The sequence below is a fragment of the Squalius cephalus genome, assembly GCF_949319135.1.
Source record: "Squalius cephalus genome assembly, chromosome: 3".
Taxonomy (NCBI): Eukaryota; Metazoa; Chordata; class Actinopteri; order Cypriniformes; family Leuciscidae; genus Squalius; species Squalius cephalus.
This window is the reverse complement of record NC_137124.1, coordinates 35,538,699-35,560,397: the sequence shown is the minus strand read 5'-3', so window position 1 is coordinate 35,560,397 and position 21,699 is coordinate 35,538,699. Positions and strand designations below refer to the sequence as shown.

General features: G+C 36.5%; 2 protein-coding genes across 5 annotated transcripts in view; both read right to left on the bottom strand.

Moving 5' to 3' along the window:
- Positions 1-13: 13 nt before the first annotated feature.
- Positions 14-5,307, bottom strand: cited1 (Cbp/p300-interacting transactivator, with Glu/Asp-rich carboxy-terminal domain, 1). Its single transcript, XM_079866453.1, has 3 exons — positions 5,055-5,307; positions 660-2,871; positions 14-418 (listed from the first exon to the last, which is right to left on the bottom strand). The coding sequence occupies exon 2, from the start codon at positions 2,834-2,836 to the stop codon at positions 2,405-2,407; it is 432 nt and encodes a 143-aa protein (XP_079722579.1). The 5' UTR covers positions 2,837-2,871; positions 5,055-5,307; the 3' UTR covers positions 14-418; positions 660-2,404.
- Positions 5,308-9,489: 4,182 nt separating this feature from the next.
- Positions 9,490-21,699, bottom strand: part of hdac8 (histone deacetylase 8) — a 33,590-nt gene continuing 21,380 nt past the window's right edge. For 2 of the 4 annotated variants that reach the window (XR_013820550.1, XM_079866450.1), the window contains 2 exons: positions 19,896-20,001; positions 9,490-11,978 (listed from right to left, as the gene is read on the bottom strand). Coding sequence is in view for 3 of the 4 variants with exons in the window: in XM_079866450.1 (XP_079722576.1) it covers positions 11,956-11,978; positions 19,896-20,001 (129 nt within the window). In the remaining variant the exon portion in view is untranslated. Of the gene's footprint in view, positions 11,979-16,578; positions 19,678-19,895; positions 20,002-21,699 lie in introns of those variants that run through there. The other 2 variants (XM_079866448.1, XM_079866449.1) reach the window with 2 other exon arrangements.

The window sequence follows — 21,699 nt, the reverse complement described above, 5'->3', positions numbered from 1 at the left end:
TTGTTTTGTTTTTAATTTCCATCCTTTTAGACTTTTGTAATATCTCTTAGACCAACAAAAGCCAGTTCCTTGAATTTACACGAATGACATTATTTTAAAGGATTATCAGTGGGTTTGATAAATTGTGATGTTTTGTGGTATTATAGGGGAAAACAGCGTTAATAGTAAAGATGAGGAAAAGCCCATATGAAACTTTATCCCCTAGTTTCACAGAGAAGGCTTAAGCCTAAAGTCTCAGACTAAATGCATGTTTGAGCTGTTTTAACTGAAAGCAATTTTAAACACATCTAAAATATGTCAGTGCCATTGTTTTGTCTCAAGATGCACACCATAATGTTTTTATTTTATTTTTTTCTGATGCATGCTTATACAAGCTACTTAATAACTTAATTGAACTAAGGCCTAATCCTGGCTTAATCTAAGCCCTGTCTGTGAAACCAGGCCTATATTTTAATTGTTGAAGTTAATAAACGAGTGCTTGGAAATTCCAGGATGTGAATCAGGGCTGCTGTGCTAATATAAACATAAAGGATAGTCATCCACTGATCACTGAACAATGGCTTAAAGGGATACTCCTCTTTAAAATGAAAATTCTGTCATCATATATACTCACCCTCATGTTGTTTCAAACCTGTATGAATTTCTTTCTTCTGCTGAACAGAAAGGAAGATATTTAGAAGAATATCAGTAACCAGACAGTTTTTGGTATCATTGACTTCCATAGTATATATTTTTTCCTACTATGGAAGTCAATGAGACCAGAAACTGTCTGGTGCACTGTTTGGGTCTTGAATGTGCAGTTTCTCCTCTTGTTCATTGATGTTTATATTTTATTTGTCGTTGTCCTTTTGCTTTATGAATGCTGCTCATTAAATTAAATTTCATTTATCCCTTGATTTTATGCATTTCTTCATGAGAAAGAATGTGCTACAGACGCAAGTTAAGAAGAATCAAATTCACCATGAACTGATCTGAAGATGTTTCAACATTTAATTACAAGGGTTGATGTATTTATTGCGCTGGCCACTAGATGTCAGTACTAACCAGTTAGTCATCTTCACTGCCGAGCTCGGGATCTAGCCGAGACTGCTCGGTTACAGGAATGTGATCATGAGTTTTATAAACAGGTTTATATTCCATCTCAGTTGTCACCAATTTGCATTTTAAATACCTAGCTATTGTTTTTAAATCATTAAGCAGTGCAAGTTTTTTTGCTTGTTAAATGTGGAATTCAGTAAAGTGTTTTTTATGGGAAAGAAAAACAAGGTGATGTGCTTTTTTACTTTATTTTTTTTCACATTCAGAAAAACCCCCCAGAAAAGTACACACTTTTAAATATAATTTGGTAATAACTCTTATGTAGAAAAATAAATGGATGAGAGAAAAGTGCTAAACGAAAAATCTTTGATTAAGTTTCAGTAAGTCACAAATTTCAAAAACAGTAAAGTAAAATGACAGAAAATATCTGACAGAAAGTTCTCTTCAATGGGTAATCAAATGCATTTTAAGCATGCACAATGTCTAACATATTAGTGGATTTTTGACAAGGCCTGCATAGATCTACATTACAATTAACTTATATTCAATCAGCCAACAATACAATACAAAAAAAAGAACAGAACTTAAGTAAATTGAGAAAGAAAAAAAAAAAAAAGTAGGCAATACTTTTTTTTTTGGATGAACATTGATAAGTGCATTAATCAATGATCTCTAGACAAAAATCGAAAATTCAGGCTATCCGATGCAGGCTGACTTGTGGGGTAAACAGACACGTCTCATTAATATATTTAACCATGGAAAACCTTCGGCCAGGTCGAGTTCCCCTGTGACCAATGAGGCTTGCGATGACACGGCTTCTCGAGGGAATCTCACGAATGATGGAGGGGCTCAGCTGAGCGCACCAGTTTCACATTCACCTTCCATTACACACATGTAACACCATCCCACAGTTTAGGGTCGGACCAAGTTAGGACAATAGGCAGCAGGCAGGAGTAGCCTTTGTTCTCTACAAACCATATTTGCTGTAGACCTCTTCCCCCTCCACCCTCACACTGAGGTGACTATTCAAATCCATTCCACATATCATGATGTGGGATTTATAAGGGAGTGAATGAGCTTTGGAAATATAGACGTCCCTAAGGCAGCGGAAAACATCTTGAGGATGGCCGTTTTGGTATGCGAGCTTAGTCCTCTGACTTTTGAAAATGTCTGAGATTCGTCCTCCACAGAAAAGTCTACATAGAGTCTCAACGAACAGAAGTCTCGAAACAAACCGACATCAGTCCGCCCTCCAAAACTGTAAATAACAGCTCTTGACAGTTCAGTTTTTATAGGCACATTTAATTGCCATTCATTTGATGCTTTGATTTTAAAGACACAGGAGATTTGGAAGCACCCGAGGGGGTCAGCAGCCAGCCGGCACATCCGCGATGAAGTCGAACTCATTCTGACCCAGCCATAGCTCTGGAAGCTCATTGGCACGGTCCAAACCCAGCTCCACCACCAGCGACATCAGAACTTCCTCATCGACCGGATCAGAATCGATGATCCCGGGTGCCTGTGCCGCACCAGGGGTGGCAATCTGTCCCGTGCCCAGCATGGTGGCTCCGTACCCCCGGCCGGGTCCGGTTGGAGCTGCAGAGGACAGATTCTGATAGTGGCTGTTGAGTTTCTGGAGCTGCATGGAGGCTATGAGATGCTGGCCGGACTGCAGGCAGAAAGGCTGGGGCTTTCCCAACACAGGGGAGCCGGGATGGAGAGCAGCGGAAGCAAACTGAGGGCTCGTCTTGCCCGAACCAGAGTAGTGCAGGAGGGAGAGAGAGTCACGGTCTTTCATGGTGAGAACACAGCAGGCTCTTTAGAAGGACACACCTGAAGGAAAAGATGACGACAACATGAGAGTCTAGAAAAAAATAAAAATATCTTCTTTTGTGTTCCACGGTAGAAAGGTTTGGAACGACTGCTTTTAAAATATTAGGTATCATACACCTTGAAAATGGTTCCAGTTGTTCATGAGAGAACTGCAGGGAGTTTGTGAGTTGATGAAAAGCTAATAAAGGTACTTAAAGTACAAATTTTACGTTTTAATTTGAAGAATTCTGACTAAGGGTCACATATACTACTACCCAGACTTTCAAGTCTAAAGGGCCTATACGGCCTCATTACTCATTAAATATCATGTCAACATCGCTATTTCTATATTGGATTAAAAAAAAATCGGTTTTATAAAGATGTTCAGTTCATTGTTAGTATTCTTTATCATAATATCACAACTGAGTGTAGGCTACATCAGGGTGAATTTTAACTAATTTGGTCTCTGGTGCTATGCATGAAAATTGGAAATTTACTAGGAAATTACTGCTGGGTTTTTTTCCACACTTTCTCTAATCAAAATATTTCAAACAAAACACGTTTGGGAATATTATTTTAATTTGTAATTTTTTTCATGTGCTCTATTTTTTGGTTTTGTTTTTAATTTCCATCCTTTTAGACTTTTGTAATATCTCTTAGACCAACAAAAGCCAGTTCCTTGAATTTACACGAATGACATTATTTTAAAGGATTATCAGTGGGTTTGATCAATTTTGATGTTTTGTGGTATTATAGGGGAAAACAGCGTTAATAGTAAAGATGAGGAAAAGCCCATATGAAACTTTATCCCCTTGTTTCACAGAGAAGGCTTAAGCCTAAAGTCTCAGACTAAAATGCATGTTTGAGCTGTTTTAACTGAAAGCAACTTTAAACACATCTACATATCTACACATATACTAGCCTACTACCCAGACTTTCAAGTCATTCTGAACACAAAACTCATGCAGAAATATGCACCTCGTCACTAGGAGACAGATGACAATATGGGGTTTGAAATCAACTCAAAATATCAAAAATGTCTCATATCATCCAACTGGACGAATTCATAGTCTGAAGCTTTAAAAAAAATCCAGCCTTAAATAATGATTTTTAGTTTAACTATGCCATTAACTGAGATCACAAGGCAAGAGTTTATCAATAGCTCAGAAGGGCAGCAAGTCATATGACTTTCCAAGACCATTCGTAGAGATGAGCCATTCATAATCCGCTCATATGTGGGGTTAATTATGGAGTACGTGACAGCGCCCTGAGACTCCATATCCTCATGCGTCTCACATGTGCTCCTACACACGGAGGACAAGTAATGAGGCACTTAATCATATGTGCTGCTCCGCTCTTCTCAATCCCCACTTTAAACCATTCCTTTGAGGGAAGGCATAATTGCTGAAAGCTGGCATGCAGCTGCAATGGACCTCCAGCAATGAGCAACACACAGGCTCATCTCAGCGCCTCTTCCAGGCATTGACAGCTGTAGGGCATTCATCTCCAGATCTTTGTGTTTAGCTCATTGTATTCATTATTCATGGCCTGGAAGCGGTCACATACAACACGATGAAGCCTACAACTTAATTAGACCAAGACAAATGTAAAACCGAACTATGCGGTTATATGCAAAGCTTCAATATTTGACTGGTGAATTATTCAGTGCATCCTGTGAAAAAGCCTCAGTAAAGAGTTGATCTAGTTACATTTAAGAATATATAATTTTAAAAGTTGTCATACAAATATAACCATTTTCCACAGCATCATTCATGTAACAATCTGTCTGGTGAACTATAGATAACTCTATCACTAGCCAATGAGATGTTGTGGGTTGGTGTCAGTTAAACAGTCGAAACAAGATTAGAACATTAGTTGGTAAAATGTATTCAACTGATTTAAACAGCATGGTTTACAACCAGTTACTGGCTTAGACCGAAAACTGTGCGATAGTGTTAGAGCGTCATAAATATCAATTTTTAATATGCATTAACGAGTGTGGAAAATGTAGATAATATTAGAAACAAACATTATGAAAGCTACTTTTATCAAAATCTTTCAGAATAATTATTAACTCGTCTCATTATAAACATGGGATATAGGCTAATTTAAGTTATTAAACAAAGGGTATTGTAATGAGTCCAAAAAAATAAATAACTAAATAAAATAATTTCTTAATTTACATTTTTATATATATAACTTACCTTTATACGAGTAATTGTCAACTTGCCTTCGTGTTGCGAATCCAGTTTGACGAAAGACCAACTTTTTTAAAATAATTTTTAATAATGACTATATGCATTCAACTGGTACTGCATGAAAACAAAGCTGTTGAAATAAGTCACTGCTGTGTTTGGCAAGAACAGTTGCGAGGTCGACGCTGGACGTGAAGTTAGAGAAATGTTTCCAGTCCTGCTGCAAGAGGAGAGCACCCTCAATGAACTGTTACTGAATCAAAGGCATTAGCCTAAATACACACACTCGACGCTCTCAAGAGGGATCCGAGTCCGCTCACAAACATGGGATGGAGCATCTGAGGAACCGGACTGAGAAAAGACGACGAAGGGTCAAGTATAAACCGATCATTTAAAATTACAACATTTGAAGGTTTAAATGACTCCAAAATTAATATTGTCACCATTAACTCACCCTCAAGTTGTTAGAAAACAGTATTTTTCTGCTTTTCTTCACTGTACTGGCACCATAAAATAAAAGTGTGGTCCGTGACTTTGAAGCAAAATGATGTTAAAGCTTTGCTGTGACGAATAAGCCTGTTTATTTGTATTAACATAGTGATATATATATATATATATATATATATATATATATATATACAGTACAGGCCAAAAGTTTGGACACATTACTATTTTTAATGTTTTTGAAAGAAGTTTATTCTGCTCATCAAGCCTGCATTTATTTGATCAAAAATACAGAAAAAAAAATTAATATTGTGATATATTATTACAATTTAAAATAATTGGTTTTCAATTTATTATACTTTAAATTATCATTTATTTCGGTGATGCAAAGCTGAATTTTCAGGATCATTACTCCAGTCTTCAGTGTCACATGTGACATCCAGTCAATCACATGATCCTTTAGAAATCATTCTAATGTTCTGATTTATTATGAGTGTTGGAAACAGTTCTGCTGCCTAATATATTTGATGAATAAAAGGTTAAAAAGAACTGCATTTATTCAAAATAATTTTTTTTTTTTTTTAAATATAAATCTTCTTTATTATCACTTTTTATCAATTTAACACATCCTTGCTAAATAAAATTATTGATTTATTTAAAAAAAAATAAAGAAAAAAATTACTGACCCCAAATTACTGACCAGTAGTGTATATTGTTGTTATAAAAGATTTCTATCTTGAAAACATTTTCTTTTTTTTTCTTTTTTTTATTCATCAAAGTATCCTAAAAAATTATCACAGGTTATGAAAAAATATTAAGCAGCAGAACTGTTTCCAACTTTGATAATGAATCATCATATTAGAATGATTTCTAAAGGATCATTTGATAGACTGGAGTAATGATCCTGAAAATTCAGCTTTGCATCACAGAAATAAATGATAATTTAAAGTATAATAAATTGAAAACCAATTATTTTAAATTGTAATAATATATCACAATATTACATTTTTTTCTGTATTTTTGATCAAATAAATGCAGGCTTGATGAGCAGAAGAAACTTCTTTCAAAAACATTAAAAATAGTAATGTGTCCAAACTTTTGGCCTGTACTGAAAAAAACTACTTGTAAGATTTACTTAATAAAATCCTCGTAACAATTTGCACAAGTATATTTAAACTAAAATATTTAAGTAAATTTTACTGCAATAATATCAAGTATAACTTACGTGTCATTATCAAGTAAAATCTACTTAGTATTGAACGTAACGCTCATGAAGAAATGAAGTAAAAATTACCTATTTACATTTCATTTAGAAGCTATATTTATTTAAAGTAATTAAGTAAAGTTTATTTATTGTTTTATAATTAGGAAGTTTGTTTTTATGAAATTAAGTAAATCTTACCATTTAATGAAGTAAATAAGTAGATTTTATTTAAGTTTTTTTGTTTTCATTTACTTAGTTTTATGAAATTATAATACTCCCTATAATTATGTAAAAATTGCTAATTTCTTTTTTATAAATAATCATTAACATAAATAAATGAACATTTTCTCTATATTTTTCACAAATCACACAATTAAAATACAATTAAACAGTTTATTTTTCAGTCATCAAAAAATGTTCTTCATATACAAAAATGGACATTCACAGTCATCTCTTGACACAGGTGCATTCAGTAAAACTTCAGAATTATACTGTAACCCTTGTTTTAAACATAAAAATGTATTTAAAAAAAAAATTATGCAAAGCATTCAACATTCAAAATAGCACTCTGAAATAGTGAACTTTAAAGAATACCATTACAACTTTAATGTATTAAAACATCAACAGCTGAATGTTTAAACAGTTCTATCATACCATAGCATTTAATACAACTTCATCTTCAATCTTTGAACTTTTGGGTAAAGATTAAAGGAGAACTCCGGTCAATTTTTTTGTAAATTTGGAGTGCTGTCAGTACAGAGAACAACGACAAAAATCGGTGTTGCCTACACCGTGTTATCCTCTTTTTAAAATTTGCACCCTGTTGACTTCAATGGGGCAAGTTTTAAACCTGCTTTTAGCCTCTTAACATCCTTGATGTGTCATTACAAGTGCACAGGTCATGTGAGTGATTCCTTCAGAGTGAACACGAGTGAATCTGACTGCAGTAGATGTGAAATATATGGATAAAAGTGATGTTAATTCAGCCAGCGCACATACCTGTATTTACATCCTGTTTTCTGTCGAAGTCCACAGTAGTCGATTTTCGAGTTCTCCACTGTTGCTGAGTTTCCTATGATCTACTGCAGTCAGATTCACCCATGTTCACTCTGAAGGAATCACTCACATGGCTGGTGCACTTGTAATGACACATCAAGGATGTTAAGAGGCTAAAAGCAGGTTTAAAACTTGCCCCATTGAAGTCAACAGGGTGCAAATTTTAAAAAGAGGATAACATGGTGTAGGCAACACCGATTTTTGTCGTTGTTCTCTGTACTGACAGCACTCCAAATTTACAAAAAAATGTAAATTTTACAAAGGAGTTCTCCTTTAAGAAGGATGGATGCATCAATTGGATCTTCTCCATCAGCACCATGGACGACCAGTATTTGAATGATGTGCTGAGTGATGTCACTGCAGGTGTCCTCCTGCATACAGTTTAGAAGAAGAAATATAATTCTTTTGAGAAACAAAAATAGAAAGTGACTTCATTATCACAACAGAATGAACACATACACATACTAAAAAAAGACCATATGGTTTCGATTATGTTAACCCTTTGATGCTGCGATTAAACCGGTGTGATTATATAGTGCATTTCAGGCATTTAAATAACACCTAAGTACAGTTACCACACACATTGTGTAGGTAACTATAAAGTTTACTCTCTTTTTTTTCTCTCCCACTTCACCGGCCTCTTACTTTAACGTATTTTGGGAGAAGTGGATGAATTTACGCGTTGTAAATCCAACAGATCCTATTCTCTAAATTCCAGTGCATACTAACATGGCGATGCCCAGTAATATGATTACTTGGTCCATGATTGCCACCAATTATCTCTACGATCAACTTAGCGCACGATGCTTTTAGAAACGCAGCCCTGCTTATTTTGAGACCTCATTTATGCACGATTTAGTGCGATTGAAAAATTGTAGCTTTATGTGTAGACCTTCCTGGGCAATATTCATTAAGAAAATTCAAACTTTTCCATAGTCAACAGTATAACGTTAACGTTAACGTTACTTAACGTTACAGCAGGAAAGCGGTTATTTTAAGGCCTAATTTTAGCAAGCTAACATTAGCAGTTACAACGGTATCCAATCAGTTTGAACTTTTTACACGAAAAACAGTGCTTTGTGAAACTATAAAACTATTGAAAACTTTTCCGATTAAATATCCGTTAACTAATGTAGGCAGTGAAATGTAAGGGTTATAACGTTAATGTAGCCTACTATGGATAACCCAGACCCGTTACACTAATACGAGGTCATGTTATAAGATGAGCATTAATGTTTATTTAGTCAAGTAAACAAGAATCATCAATCAAAATCCACACAGACCCATGTTTTATTAAATGTAAAACAGAAAGACAAACTTACCTCAAACACGACAAAAAGCGGCCACGCAGCAGCTCGCCAATCCGTCTGACCCAAAGTGGCAGTTAGACTGTCTTGTCCAAACACGCATGTGCGGATTCAAACGCGCTATACTTTTCGATTAAAATTTACTTAAAATTACTATGTTTATGTGAAGTGACTATAAAATGTTTAAATATTACAAGCAAATATATAATAAGATTTACTCTTTCCAACCAGTTAATGTATTACATGAATTAAATGTGTAGATATTTAAAATTTTACTTAGAAAATTCTAGTTCTCATTGAATTTTAATTTTATAAAGTAAAAATTATGATGGTTAATTTAATATATATTACTATACCAAAAAGTTCGTTTTTACAGTGTATATATATATAGGCTATATATATATATTTTATTTTTTTTATTTTTTTTATGTCAATAATATGCTTTAGAATCATCATGATGTGTTTCATATGGCATCGAAGTCCCGAGTAGCTATCGTTTACGATGCCAAATAATATGGGCTCCGTGTGCCAGACTGGAGTATACTCCATGTTTTCTTGTCACCCTGCTAAAGTGCGTGGGCTCACTTAATAATTATCATACACACACAAGACAGGCAGAAATAAAACAACATCGCTGAGACAGTTAACCCTGAGTCGTACAGGTATTCTAAACAAAATATGAAAATAAAACTATAAATAGTTTTTTTTCTTCTTCAAAGTAAAGTTCTTTTTGATAAGTTCCCCTAGCAAAATACAGCTGCAAAACGTAGGCCTATAAGCTACAGGACAAAATGAGAACTTGTCACATTTGCCAATCTTCACAGAATCAGAAAAAAAACCTGAGCTGACACATCTCATCTCAATATTGACGAGAGCAGACGCCAAACGGCTGCTTTCTTTTCCGTTTTAACGGGTTTAAAGCGCGCATCTGTCGTCATTCATGAAGACACTTCACATGTAGATTAGGAGGGAAGTGGCGGGTAAAGGAGCAGGGATGTTCTCTTCTCCTGTGGGAAACGTTATGCAAATGAAGACAAACGGTTTTGACATTCCCTTTGTTTGCCACAACTCACGAACTAATGCCATAAAGGCCACTTTTGTATAGAGTAATAGGCCACACTCCTCAAATACTTCATTTCAGTCCAGTACTGACAAAATCTGCTTGTGCTTAATGGGGTGAATAGAAGATCAGACTGAGTGAACGGTTGACAATGTCGACAGATGAACACTTTGCATAAAATTCGTTGTGATGTCAAACATAAAACTAGTCGAGCAGGTGTCTTTTTTTAGTCTATGGAGTCTGTATACGAACATCAACCAGTCCTGGCACGCGACGATCAACAATAGCCTATGCTAACCTTATTTCAGGCAGTTTATAGGGGTCAATGACATAAAGTGACACATGTAAAAATAAAATATTGAGAGCACGACACATTTATGTAGTAGGCCATTTCAGATATTAATATTTTAAAACAAAACGGGTTGATTTACAAGTAATAATTTTCTACTTTTAATAAGACTTTTATCAATTTTACTTAAGAAATGGAAAACATTCATAGAAAATGTAATCTGGTCATTGTGTGTATGTATTGCTTTTTTATGGATTTGAATAACCTAAAAAAAAAAAAAAAAAAAAAAAGAATTAAATTAGTAGGCTATCATGTCATTGACCAAAAAATTTTGAACAAAACACAGCTGCAAGTATTCAATATGCATATTTTAATCAATCAAAAAATAATTCAACAGGATATAAGGGTCCCATTTTTCTTTTGCTGCAAACAAAATAATTGTATTCAATCCTGTTTAGTTTTTCAAAAGCAACATGCTTCAGAAAGCGCAGAGGAAAAATGAATAGTCATGAATCACTGAGTAGACTGTTTGGTTCTGCACACATTAGGGTTTTAATAGGGTGAGCCGTTGAAAATCAGTCCCGTCTCTCCACCTAATTCTGCAAGTTTTACGGCGCTCTTTTGGTAGCATGGATCCGTTTATTGGACTAAAATGCAATAAGCCCCATCTTTCAAAGCTAATAAAGGACTTAATGAATCACATTTGGTGTGCCATTCAGAGAAAACTCTGCAACCAAGAATCTATAAAGATCGTACTGAAAAGAGCAGGACTTCCACATGTGGCAGCACCCCACTGAAACACAAGGACAACACTCACTGGAAGAAAAACATGAGAAAAAACAAAACAAAAACACACAATTACTTTTTTGTATTTTAATATATAACTGAAAAAATCATTTATACAAAAATCAAAAGTTGATAGACAGCTTGAAAACATTTGAGATATTTGCTCACTCATAAAACACAAGAAAATAAACGTAAAAGCGAAATAAGCAAAATAAAACATGAATGAATGTAATTTGGTCAGTCTGCCCATTAAAGTTGACTTATCCAATCCATAACTGGACAAGATATTGCAGTTAAGTTATAGGATGGTTCCATTAAGGAGGATGAAGCCAAACCATAAAGAGTGACATGCCATGTCCATTCCGTCTGGTTAGACATGTTTTTGGGATGCATCTTTGACAAGACACCATCATAAGACTTTTTATTTTTTTTATTTTTTTATTTCTCATTTACAAATGATCCCACATAGTTAAAAACAAACAAATTTTTTTTACATATCGCACTCGCAGCGTGTTGCATTCGTGCTTTGTTTCATCTGAAAATGGCTTTGGATTTTTGTAAAAAATACACACATTTTCCCCAGATCCAACATTGACTAAAACCGTTCAAATGTGGCAACACTGGTCCATCTTTGCATTTAAAAAAATGTTCCCTGGAAACATTCAAGTAATGTTTTCCAAGCTCCCTTCTGGCGATGGCTCCGACATACTGTCTTCATTAGAGGAGCAGGGCCTGATTTGGAAACATGAGCTGGGAGCCCACTCCTAAACTACATTCTTCAGATTCCCTGTAAACAAGCAGGGGAGGAGATAGAGAGGGGTAAAGACAAATCAAAAAATGGGTCAAAATGAATTTCAGAAAACCTATTGAGAAATATTAATTCAGTGATGGAGACATGTGGTGTAATGAAATCAAAAGATTTACAGATGAAATCGGTGTCAAACCTAAATATCTACAAAAATCTGGGGTGTCCACCAGAGCATCTGTACAAAGAACCAAATGGCACAATGACATGAATCATAACAAAGCAGAGAGGTCGCCAATCAGGAAAAAACAGGATTTCCTATGATGTCTCTTGAGGAAGCACAAGTTATTCAAATATTTTTTTCAATCTAAATCAATTTACATGGATTTACAAACCGCAATTTGCATTGGAATTGTGCCATCCATTCACACAAACACTATACAGTTGAGCTGAAACAGGACGTCCCCTTTTGTTCTCAGCTGGTGTTTTGATAACATTATGGCTTGCTAACCAATTTGAATTTAAGGCACTAAAAGGAAATCCTGGTTTTAAACAGAAATCAATAGGAATACATACTTTACAAGGCAAGCTTTATAATCAAGACAAAAATGTAATTTAATCTTGGGTTAGGGTTAAAGGAGAACTCCGGTCAATTTTAACATTGAGCTCATTTTTTTGTAAATTTGGAGTGCTGTCAGTACAGAGAACAACGACAAAAATCGGTGTTGCCTACACCGTGTTATCCTCTTTTTAAAATTTGCACCCTGTTGACTTCAATGGGGCAATATTTAAACCTGCTTTTAGCCTCTTAACATCCTTGATGTGTCATTACAAGTGCACAGGTCATGTGAGTGATTCCTTCAGAGTGAACGCGGGTGAATCTGACTGCAGTAGATGTGAAAGATATGAATAAAAGTGATATTAATTCAGCCAGCGCACATACCTGTATTTACATCCTGTTTTCGGTCGAAGTCCATAGTAATCGATTGTCGAGTTCACGCGCGTGATCATAGGTACTAAACCAATGTGCGTGAACTCGACAATCGATTACTGTGGACTTCAACCGAAAACAGGATGTAAATACAGGTATGTGCGCTGGCTGAATTAATAATAATATCACTTTTATTCATATCTTTCACATCTACTGCAGTCAGATTCACTCGTGTTCACTCTGAAGGAATCACTCACATGACCTGTGCACTTGTAATGACACATCAAGGATGTTAAGAGGCTGAAAGCAGGTTTAAAACTTGCCCCATTGAAGTCAACAGGGTGCAAATTTTAAAAAGAGGATAACACGGTGTAGGCAACACCGATTTTTGTCGTAGTTCTCTGTACTGACAGCACTCCAAATTTACAAAAAAATGAGCTCAATGTTAAAATTGACCGGAGTTCTCCTTTAAACTTAGGTCCACTTTCTATTGTCAAATCACATTTTTTTATAAAATCGCAAATTTAAAGGATGCATTAACTGTTGAAGCAGAGAAGCATTTAAGAAATGCTAAGGACACAATTTGTCATGAAATGTTGTGGCTCATTCAAAACTGCATTAAAAATAAAAAAAGTGTTTCTTCATTTTGAGAGATTTAATCGGAAGCCATACATTTACAGAGACTTTTTTTAACACTATTTTTATGCACAACATGTTCCTTTGACTTTGAAGGTTGTGGTTCCGAGGCCCTTGGAACTAATTTTCTGATTTGAAATGAGCAAGCTTTTCCCATCCTAAAACTCGAGCGGTTTCACATTAAGGAAACCGTAAATGTTTATGAACGCATGTACATTCAGCATTTAGCAGATGTCCGATGACTGCCCGTCTACATCTTTCTGGCCTACGTATGCGTGTTCTTTTCAAATATTGATTGTTTTCAGGGATGGAATCAACAAAAATGTCCAGTTTGTTTGTAGTTGGCTAGAATGTGCACAAACCGTACGGTCTCTATTAACACCCACTGTTTAAAATTATATGGCCTTCAAGCTGAGATGGATAAACTCTGCAGTATTTGCTCATCAGAACAACCATGTATGGTGTTTACACATTTTTGCTCCTTTTTCTCTCAGCGTTTTATAACGCAAGGCTTAGTGTCGTAAATGTTACCCAGATGTGCTTGGAAACTCCGGTAATGTGTAACAACTGTAAGCCTCTCCATTTATTACCTGCGTTAATCAATCACAGTTCTTCACAGAGAAATGGTTGCGCGTATTATCAGAACAGCGCATGATTGGGAAGGTCAGACGCAGAGACCTTAGGTACCTCTCCTCACTCACACAGGTTGGCACTCGCTCACTTCCCCTCATCCGCACATAAACGCAATGCTTTCCCTCATAAACGCAATGCTTACGTGACATAAGACCGTAAACAACCAGAGAGCACAACAGAAAACGGCTAATTAAACGGTTTAATTGATGTGAGCTACTCATTTGAAAGATGAGGAACATGGGGGTGTGCGAGCTTGTTGAAAAACGACAGGGGGGACTTTAGAAAACCCTGCACTTGTGGTGTAATTTAGTGCCTAATAAAATCTCATCACAAACAATTACTTCCTCCTAATATAATCCCAACCGTTTGACTTCAATTGACCAATGTGCTCCACTAACCTGACTATCTAATTAACAACAATTACCACAAAATAACTGGAATATATATATATATATATATATATATATATATATATATATATATATATATATATATATATATATATATATATACACCATGGTCTGGGTGAATACACGATTCTGATTGGCTGCAGGGTGTCCATTAAAAAGTGATAATGTACACCTAGGAAAGGCGTCCCGTCAATTTGCCTGATGACAGTTCTAAATGATTGCGCTGGCTCTGATCAACTGCTGCGGTCGGGTCGCTGTGGCCACGTTGCTTGGCAACGCATGTATACGGGAGATATTAAATAGTGCGCTCGACTTTTAATAAATAAAAACCCTCACGATTTTTACTCTAAAACACATTAAAGTATTATTAATTGATTAAATATTTCTTTCTTTCGTAAGTGACCATGGTATAAGCGGGGTGTCCCGCTTATTCAACAGAAATGAATGGACTTTGCGGAAACAACCGTCCTCCGCTTCGCGTTGGACGGTTCACGCCTCCGCGTCGTCCATTAATTTCTGTTAATGGACACCTCGTCGGGCATTATCCCTTACATTGTTATATATATATATATATATATATATATATATATATATATATATATATATATATATATATATATATATATATATATATAACAATGTAAAAGTCTTTGTCGCTTTTAATGAATTTAATGCATCCTAGCTGAATTAAAGAATTAATTTCTTTCAAACAAATCTTACACACCCCAAACTCTTGCAGCGTAGATGCTTGTTTTTACTCATTCAATTGCAGGAATCTACTCTGGGTATCTTACATAAGATTTGCCACGTACAAGTAAAATGACAGACAGATAATTGCTCCATCAAAATGCATTTTAAACTAAAAACACCCAAAAACAATTATATCTGAGACATAGTTAGAGGTTTTGCATAGCGCATTTCACACACCACACGTAAATCCTGTTTCAACATGGCAGAACAGATGCCACTGAAAAGTCAAATATGGCTATATAAACACATTGGTTAACCTAAAGAAGCCATACAGAATCTAAGTAGAGGAGTTTGTCCGTTCTCATAAAACTGAGGATGTGATGTGTAGCGTGCAGCACAGGACACTTAACGTAGCTCCATTAAGGTCATCTCGAAAGCTGACCTCAGTACAATATTTCGCTCTCGAGGGACCCTCTTTAAGCAGAAGATCTTAAAAGTCAAACTGATCTGGAATCTGTGCTCATGTGTGATAGCTTGGCATAGAGCGGTCTTAAGAGATGGGTGGAAACCTTAAAATGGAAGTTGAGCAGTCTGCGCCTTAAGCCCTTTTTAATTAGAGCTGCGGGACAGAGCAAACACGTAGCACATGCTACACATACCGCACGGGCGCAGAAAATAAGCATGTTTGTCCCATACTGTTTAAGAAATAGACAGAACACCCATATTGCAAATATAAATAAACAATGCCGAAGTAAAAGGAGTACAAGTGATGCATTCTTATGAATAAATCTGATGAAAACCGATATCAATTATTTAGTGTTAAAGGACTGAAGTCTGAGTTGACATACACAGACAATATTCCCCTGTGCCATAGCTCTTAAATCTCTTTCACACTTAATGTTTGGTCACAGTGACATTTCAGGAAAATGTCATCGGAAAAAAGGTCCACTTTCTATTGTCAATAGTGTAGCGATGCATGAAGCACAGCTCATACAGAAGTCACTTTGACCGACAGAAAGCTGCTTGGTTTGAATGCGGCAAATTCAGGAGACCAGCTTTTACGCCAGTGAAACTCGAAACTCCCAATCATGCGCATTCATATTTAATTGACTGGATATTGCCCGTGAGCAATGGTTTGTGTTCACTGTCCATGTTCTCATCTGATTCATGCACAGTGTTATAGACTACAGTATGAAAAAAATAATAATAACTGCAGACTAGAGATGTGACGGTGATAATATTCTCCCACCGGTTAATCGACTTGTGACAACACCGGTATTACCGGTTTCATCGTGGGGGTGGGGGGCGTTAGAGTGATGTATTTTTTTTTTTTTTTTACATGGCGTCAATTCATCATTCGTATTGAGTTTGATTGACATGCGATCTGACCAATCAAATTCCACCATTTTTGTGCGATAAAGCAGTCAGAAGAGTTATTGATAAACTTCGGTGGATTTGAACTTGGCTTTAACTGAGGCAATCTGTCACGACACATTAAAGAGCCAAAAAACGGTAGGCCTATTTTATTTTTGTTTGACTGACCAAATTTGAAAGTTGAGACTTTGTTTCATATTAAATATTACCGGCTCGGTCCTGTCTTTCAGCGCGTTGTCCGTGTCCTCTATTTTTCACTGCTTGAGATTATGTTGAGAACAATAACGCCCTATTTGAGTGTATAGGGCGCGATTTCGGATTCAACCACAGTGTTTGAATGGTGGGTTCGTTATTATGAAAAACGCATGTTATTATTTCAGCACTTCGCGAATGGACAGCGACTCTTAAGTATCACGAATGCGTTCTCGCGCATTCATGTTAAGTGCATTTTTTGGAAACGCGCGTGGAATTGCGGCGTGTGACGAGCGTAACCTTGCACATAGAGAACGCTCTTAAGATCCAAGATGCATCGTTATCGGGAAACCCGGCCCTGGTCTCCGCACTAGCCTAACTGAAAACTATGAAAGCCGTGTGGCCAACCGGTAAAAAAAAAACTAAAAGAAAAAAATACATTAAAGAAACTATTCCCTCTGATTTTGTTTCATTAATAAAGTTTGACTAATTGCAGCAGTCTCACATTCGTTTAGAGCTCGTGTGAATTGCACGTATAAAATGAAGTTAACGAACAACCTCGTTCCATCAGGAAACGCCACATGAATTTCACTGCGCTTTATGAAGAGTTTTTCTTTTGCGTGAAGAAGCCGTTCGCCGGAGATGTGTTAAAAGATTCATTCATGCACACAAGAGAGTGTATTCATGATTATTAGGCTACCGGTATACTAATTCTCCTGGCGCCGGGTTGAGTGAGTAATTTACTCTCTTACATTTGTTCTTTGATTAACATTAATGACACTCCATCTGACACGCGTCCCATTTTCTCACAAATCTCTACATTCATTTATGATATTATTTAAATCATTTGCTCTTATGAGAACACTCGACAAAACGGACATTTTGGCATAATTTGTGTGTGTTATGTTTTGTTCAAGGCCGAAAAGAGAACTCGATACTGACGCGCGTCTTTTCCGTGTGTGCGTGTGTGTGTAATAGGCAGGATCACAGCGCGGTCTCTTGTTTTGTCGCGCTTGAATGGTTGAGCGTGATCATACAACGCTAGTCAACTGGTGACAGAAAATACGGATACTGCGTAGCCTAATTGCTTTAAAAAAATTTTTTTTTTGCGGTGCTGCGGTGGGTGATGCAACCGGTGTTGCGACTGAACACCGTGTAACACCGGTAACACCGACTATCGCGCCAAGCCTACTGCAGACCTGCATCGCTGATGAATGGAAAATAAGGCAGGGTCTTCAGCGCGAGACGTGGTGCAATGGTCAGAAGTCCGTTCAGTGCATGTTTACACAGAAAAATAATTAAAAGCAGCGGAGCTTACTGTAAACAGACTCCAACAGAGCTTTACATCTTAGCAAACCTCTTACATCAGTGCATTCTGATCTTGTACCGGTAATCCTGTTCTTTCCTCATACATAGCATCATACCATTAATTTAACTTTTTATGATTTAACTGATTCACCGGTATTTTTCAAAACGTCCTGTTCACACATGATCTCTAAATGGTAATTTACCAGTAAAGACTGTATTTGTGAAAGGGGGCTAATGTGTAAAGAAACAAAAGGGATTCTAACTAAGCTGAACTGAAGGTGTCAGACTGTACTTGCTTCTCTTACGGTGAGGTGGTGGTGACCTCTGAGGGACCTTTAGGTCAGCAGCAAAGATCTGATGCCTTTTGTCAAAAAGAGGAAAGTGGAGAAGACGTTAGCCAGAGCAGGGGCCGGAGCGATAAGATCAATAAGATCAATAAGAAATGTTTAGTCATAGTTGAAACACCACGTTGACTGAAGCTAAGGTGGAGCAGATGTGACTAGGAGTACTGACACATTAAAACCCATGGGTTGAACACAAGTCAAGGGTGGTTAAACAGGTCAACTTCATCCCATAAGGAGTGAGGTGATAAGAACACAAACCGTCAGTCACGTCTCTCTCAAACACGAGAGGGACACTTATTCCTTTTAAAGGAGAGTTCATCGAAAATGAACATTCTATCATCGTTTACCCATGAACACAAAAGCAGATTGTCCGTACTATGAAAATCAGTGGCTCCAATGCTGTTTTGGACCCCTTTGGCTTTCACTGTATGGCCAAAAACATTCTTCAAAATATCTTCTTTTGTCCTTTTTGGCTTCTCTAAATTACATTTCTTCTTATTCACAAACAATGCCAATGTGTTAAAATTCTGAACACAGCTTTTCCTTTTTCACTGCCAGATTTTTGCCCATTCACACAGATGTCTGAATGAGCTCAAGAGGAAAAAACTTTATTTTATTACATCCAAGGGGCATTTGAAATGTTCTCAACATAGCTTTGAAACATGTTTTGAGTCTTCAGACTTTTGTCCCTGAAGAAGGTGAAAAGGCAAGAGTTTGTTGAAACCTCAAATAAACATGAATACGCGCAAACACTCTCACACACACAGAGTTCAGCACAACTGCACAATAAAAATACACTAAGTGATAACTTGTACTTATAGGAAGAACATTAAAACAAAACCTTGTGTGACCAAAGGGATTAACCAGACACTTTGTCAAGGAACATCTCATAAAAGTTTGGATGAGTGTGTGTGTATGGGACATGTTTGGATAAGTGCGTATCTGGGACATCTGGGACACATGTACAGTACATGTGTGCAAATGTTCCTAGTTTAGTCTGTTCTCATTCTCATCCCAGTCTCTCTCCTGAGACTTCAGCTTCAAGTTCCTAAGAATTCTTTGCTTGTTTGTTTACTGATGACTGGGAACATCAAACAGACATGTTTCTCTTTTCTACAGCTGAGGAGAGCCAGTCACAGGGGACAACTGTGGTTTGTTTAAAGGTCTCCCTGGTCACTCGTGGGGGGTGGGACGCAAAGTTCTTGAAGAGGCTAGAGAGACAGCTGGATGAATGGATGAATGAATGACTGACACACCATCATAAATATCATCAATGGCTTTCTAAATAAACAGACCATTACTTTGACTATTTTAACCAGCTTTGAATTGGACAAAAGTAACTCCATCTGTGGAAATGGTATTGGATTAAGTGTGGAGAAAGGGCGATATTCGGGTCTGGTGTTGTGTATGGTGAGGTTCTGGTTGTTGTCATGGCAATTACCTTTGATGGTGCTGATGACCCGCTCCAGATGCTGGCTCTCGTTGCGGTCGGGTCGGCAGCTCGGGCTGATCTCCAGGGAATAATCTGGGCCGTATTCAGTGAAGTACTGGATTAGAGATGATAAAAAAAAAGTACTTAAAGTTAGCATGAAATCAAAATGGACAATTCTTATATTTTTTATGGAACTCTGCAGTGTATTATAAACCATTTATCCATGCACATCATTCTTTTTTATTAATTCATCTGTTTTAAAAGACTTTAAAAGAAATTTTGCTGCACCATGAATTTCCTTAAAGGGACAGTTCTCCCAAAAATTAAGATTCGCATGGCATTCGAAACCAATAGAATGCAAATTGTTGTTTAGGACCACATTGACTTTCTTATAAACCAAAACAGTTGAAACATTCTGCAAAATATATTCTTTGACTGTATGTTGCACAGAAAATGCCAGAATATTCATTTTTGGGAAAACTATCCCCCTTTAATTAATGAATGAATGAATTATTAATTACAGAAATTTAGCCATCAATCAAAATATCATTATGTGTTTGCTGCAAGCCAACATTTCTCAAGCTAGGACAGAGATCTGCCAATCAGTTTCACTAATGACCTTTTAATGCGATCAAGGTTTCCTTCAATGAAACAAGAACATTTCTTCTCAGCTAGGAAGCAGCATATACTTGAGTAAATTTGGGAAGGTTTAGTCATACTTCCACTTTCTTCCAAGCACACACACACACACACACACACATATACGTAAACTCTTTTCAATGTTGGATAGCTATGCTCTGTCAGTGTCCTGATCCTTTAGATCAAACAGGCAAGCCAAAAGCAGTTAAAGTTTCCCCTATCATGAATATGCTTCAATTAGCGATTCATTATGATTTTGAAATGGAAACTCTAGGGACTGGCCAAAAAGACAGTCAGGCATGTTGCCTTGCTCATTCGAAAAACACAGTCTGCATTGTGTTGGTGGGGTGTCTGGTGTATAAACTGGATAGAGATCAGATTTGGTTGTATGTGTGTTACATGCATTAGCTCAACTCTGCTTTCAATTACTACTCTTTTGTTTATCCGGCTTACCTCCGGTCCCAATGCGCTCTAACATGCTAGGGATTATACAACATACACATATGTGAATGTGTGCAGTTTTTTTTACACGTTTTTAGACACACTCAAGAAATGTGAAATAGGATGCACAATGATTTGTGCATGTGCGCACGTAGTTAGAAAAAAAGAAAATCGCAGAGCGCCAAATTCTCGTCCAGGAGAAGTTAATGAAAAAAAGGCTTTAGGTGTGTCGATCCAAAAACGTCTGGCATGTAAAAATATACACGTTATAGGCACTTTTACTAATGCAATCTATTTGTTGTCTTGTTCGTGCGAAAAACAATATGTGGGCAAGACAAATAGACAAATTAGGACACGTATTATTGAACACAAGTGCAATAAGAAAAAAAGACCGGAAATGTCCCATTGCTCGTCACTTTAGTGAAATGTCGCACTCAGTCTCTGAATTGAACTTTGTTGCTATAGAGCAAATAACACAGTCTTGTAGAGGTGGGAATATGCAACGAAGACTTCTACAGGGACAATGTAAATTGATTTTTTACCTTAGATGTATATATTCTCTAGGCATGAAGAGTTCATTCTTAAATGTTTTTTGTGAATGCTTCTTTATTTACATTCACATGCATTTTTAACAATGTCTATTTATCAATATATTTAGATATATAAATTCAATATAAATTCAATTGTTTTTGTATGTCAGTGTTTAATCAAGTGGTATTGATCATTTATTTTG

Bases quoted from the DNA above. Each gene is read 5' to 3' on its own strand.
- cited1 (XM_079866453.1), bottom strand. From the start codon at position 2,836: ATGAAAGACCGTGACTCTCTCTCCCTCCTGCACTACTCTGGTTCGGGC.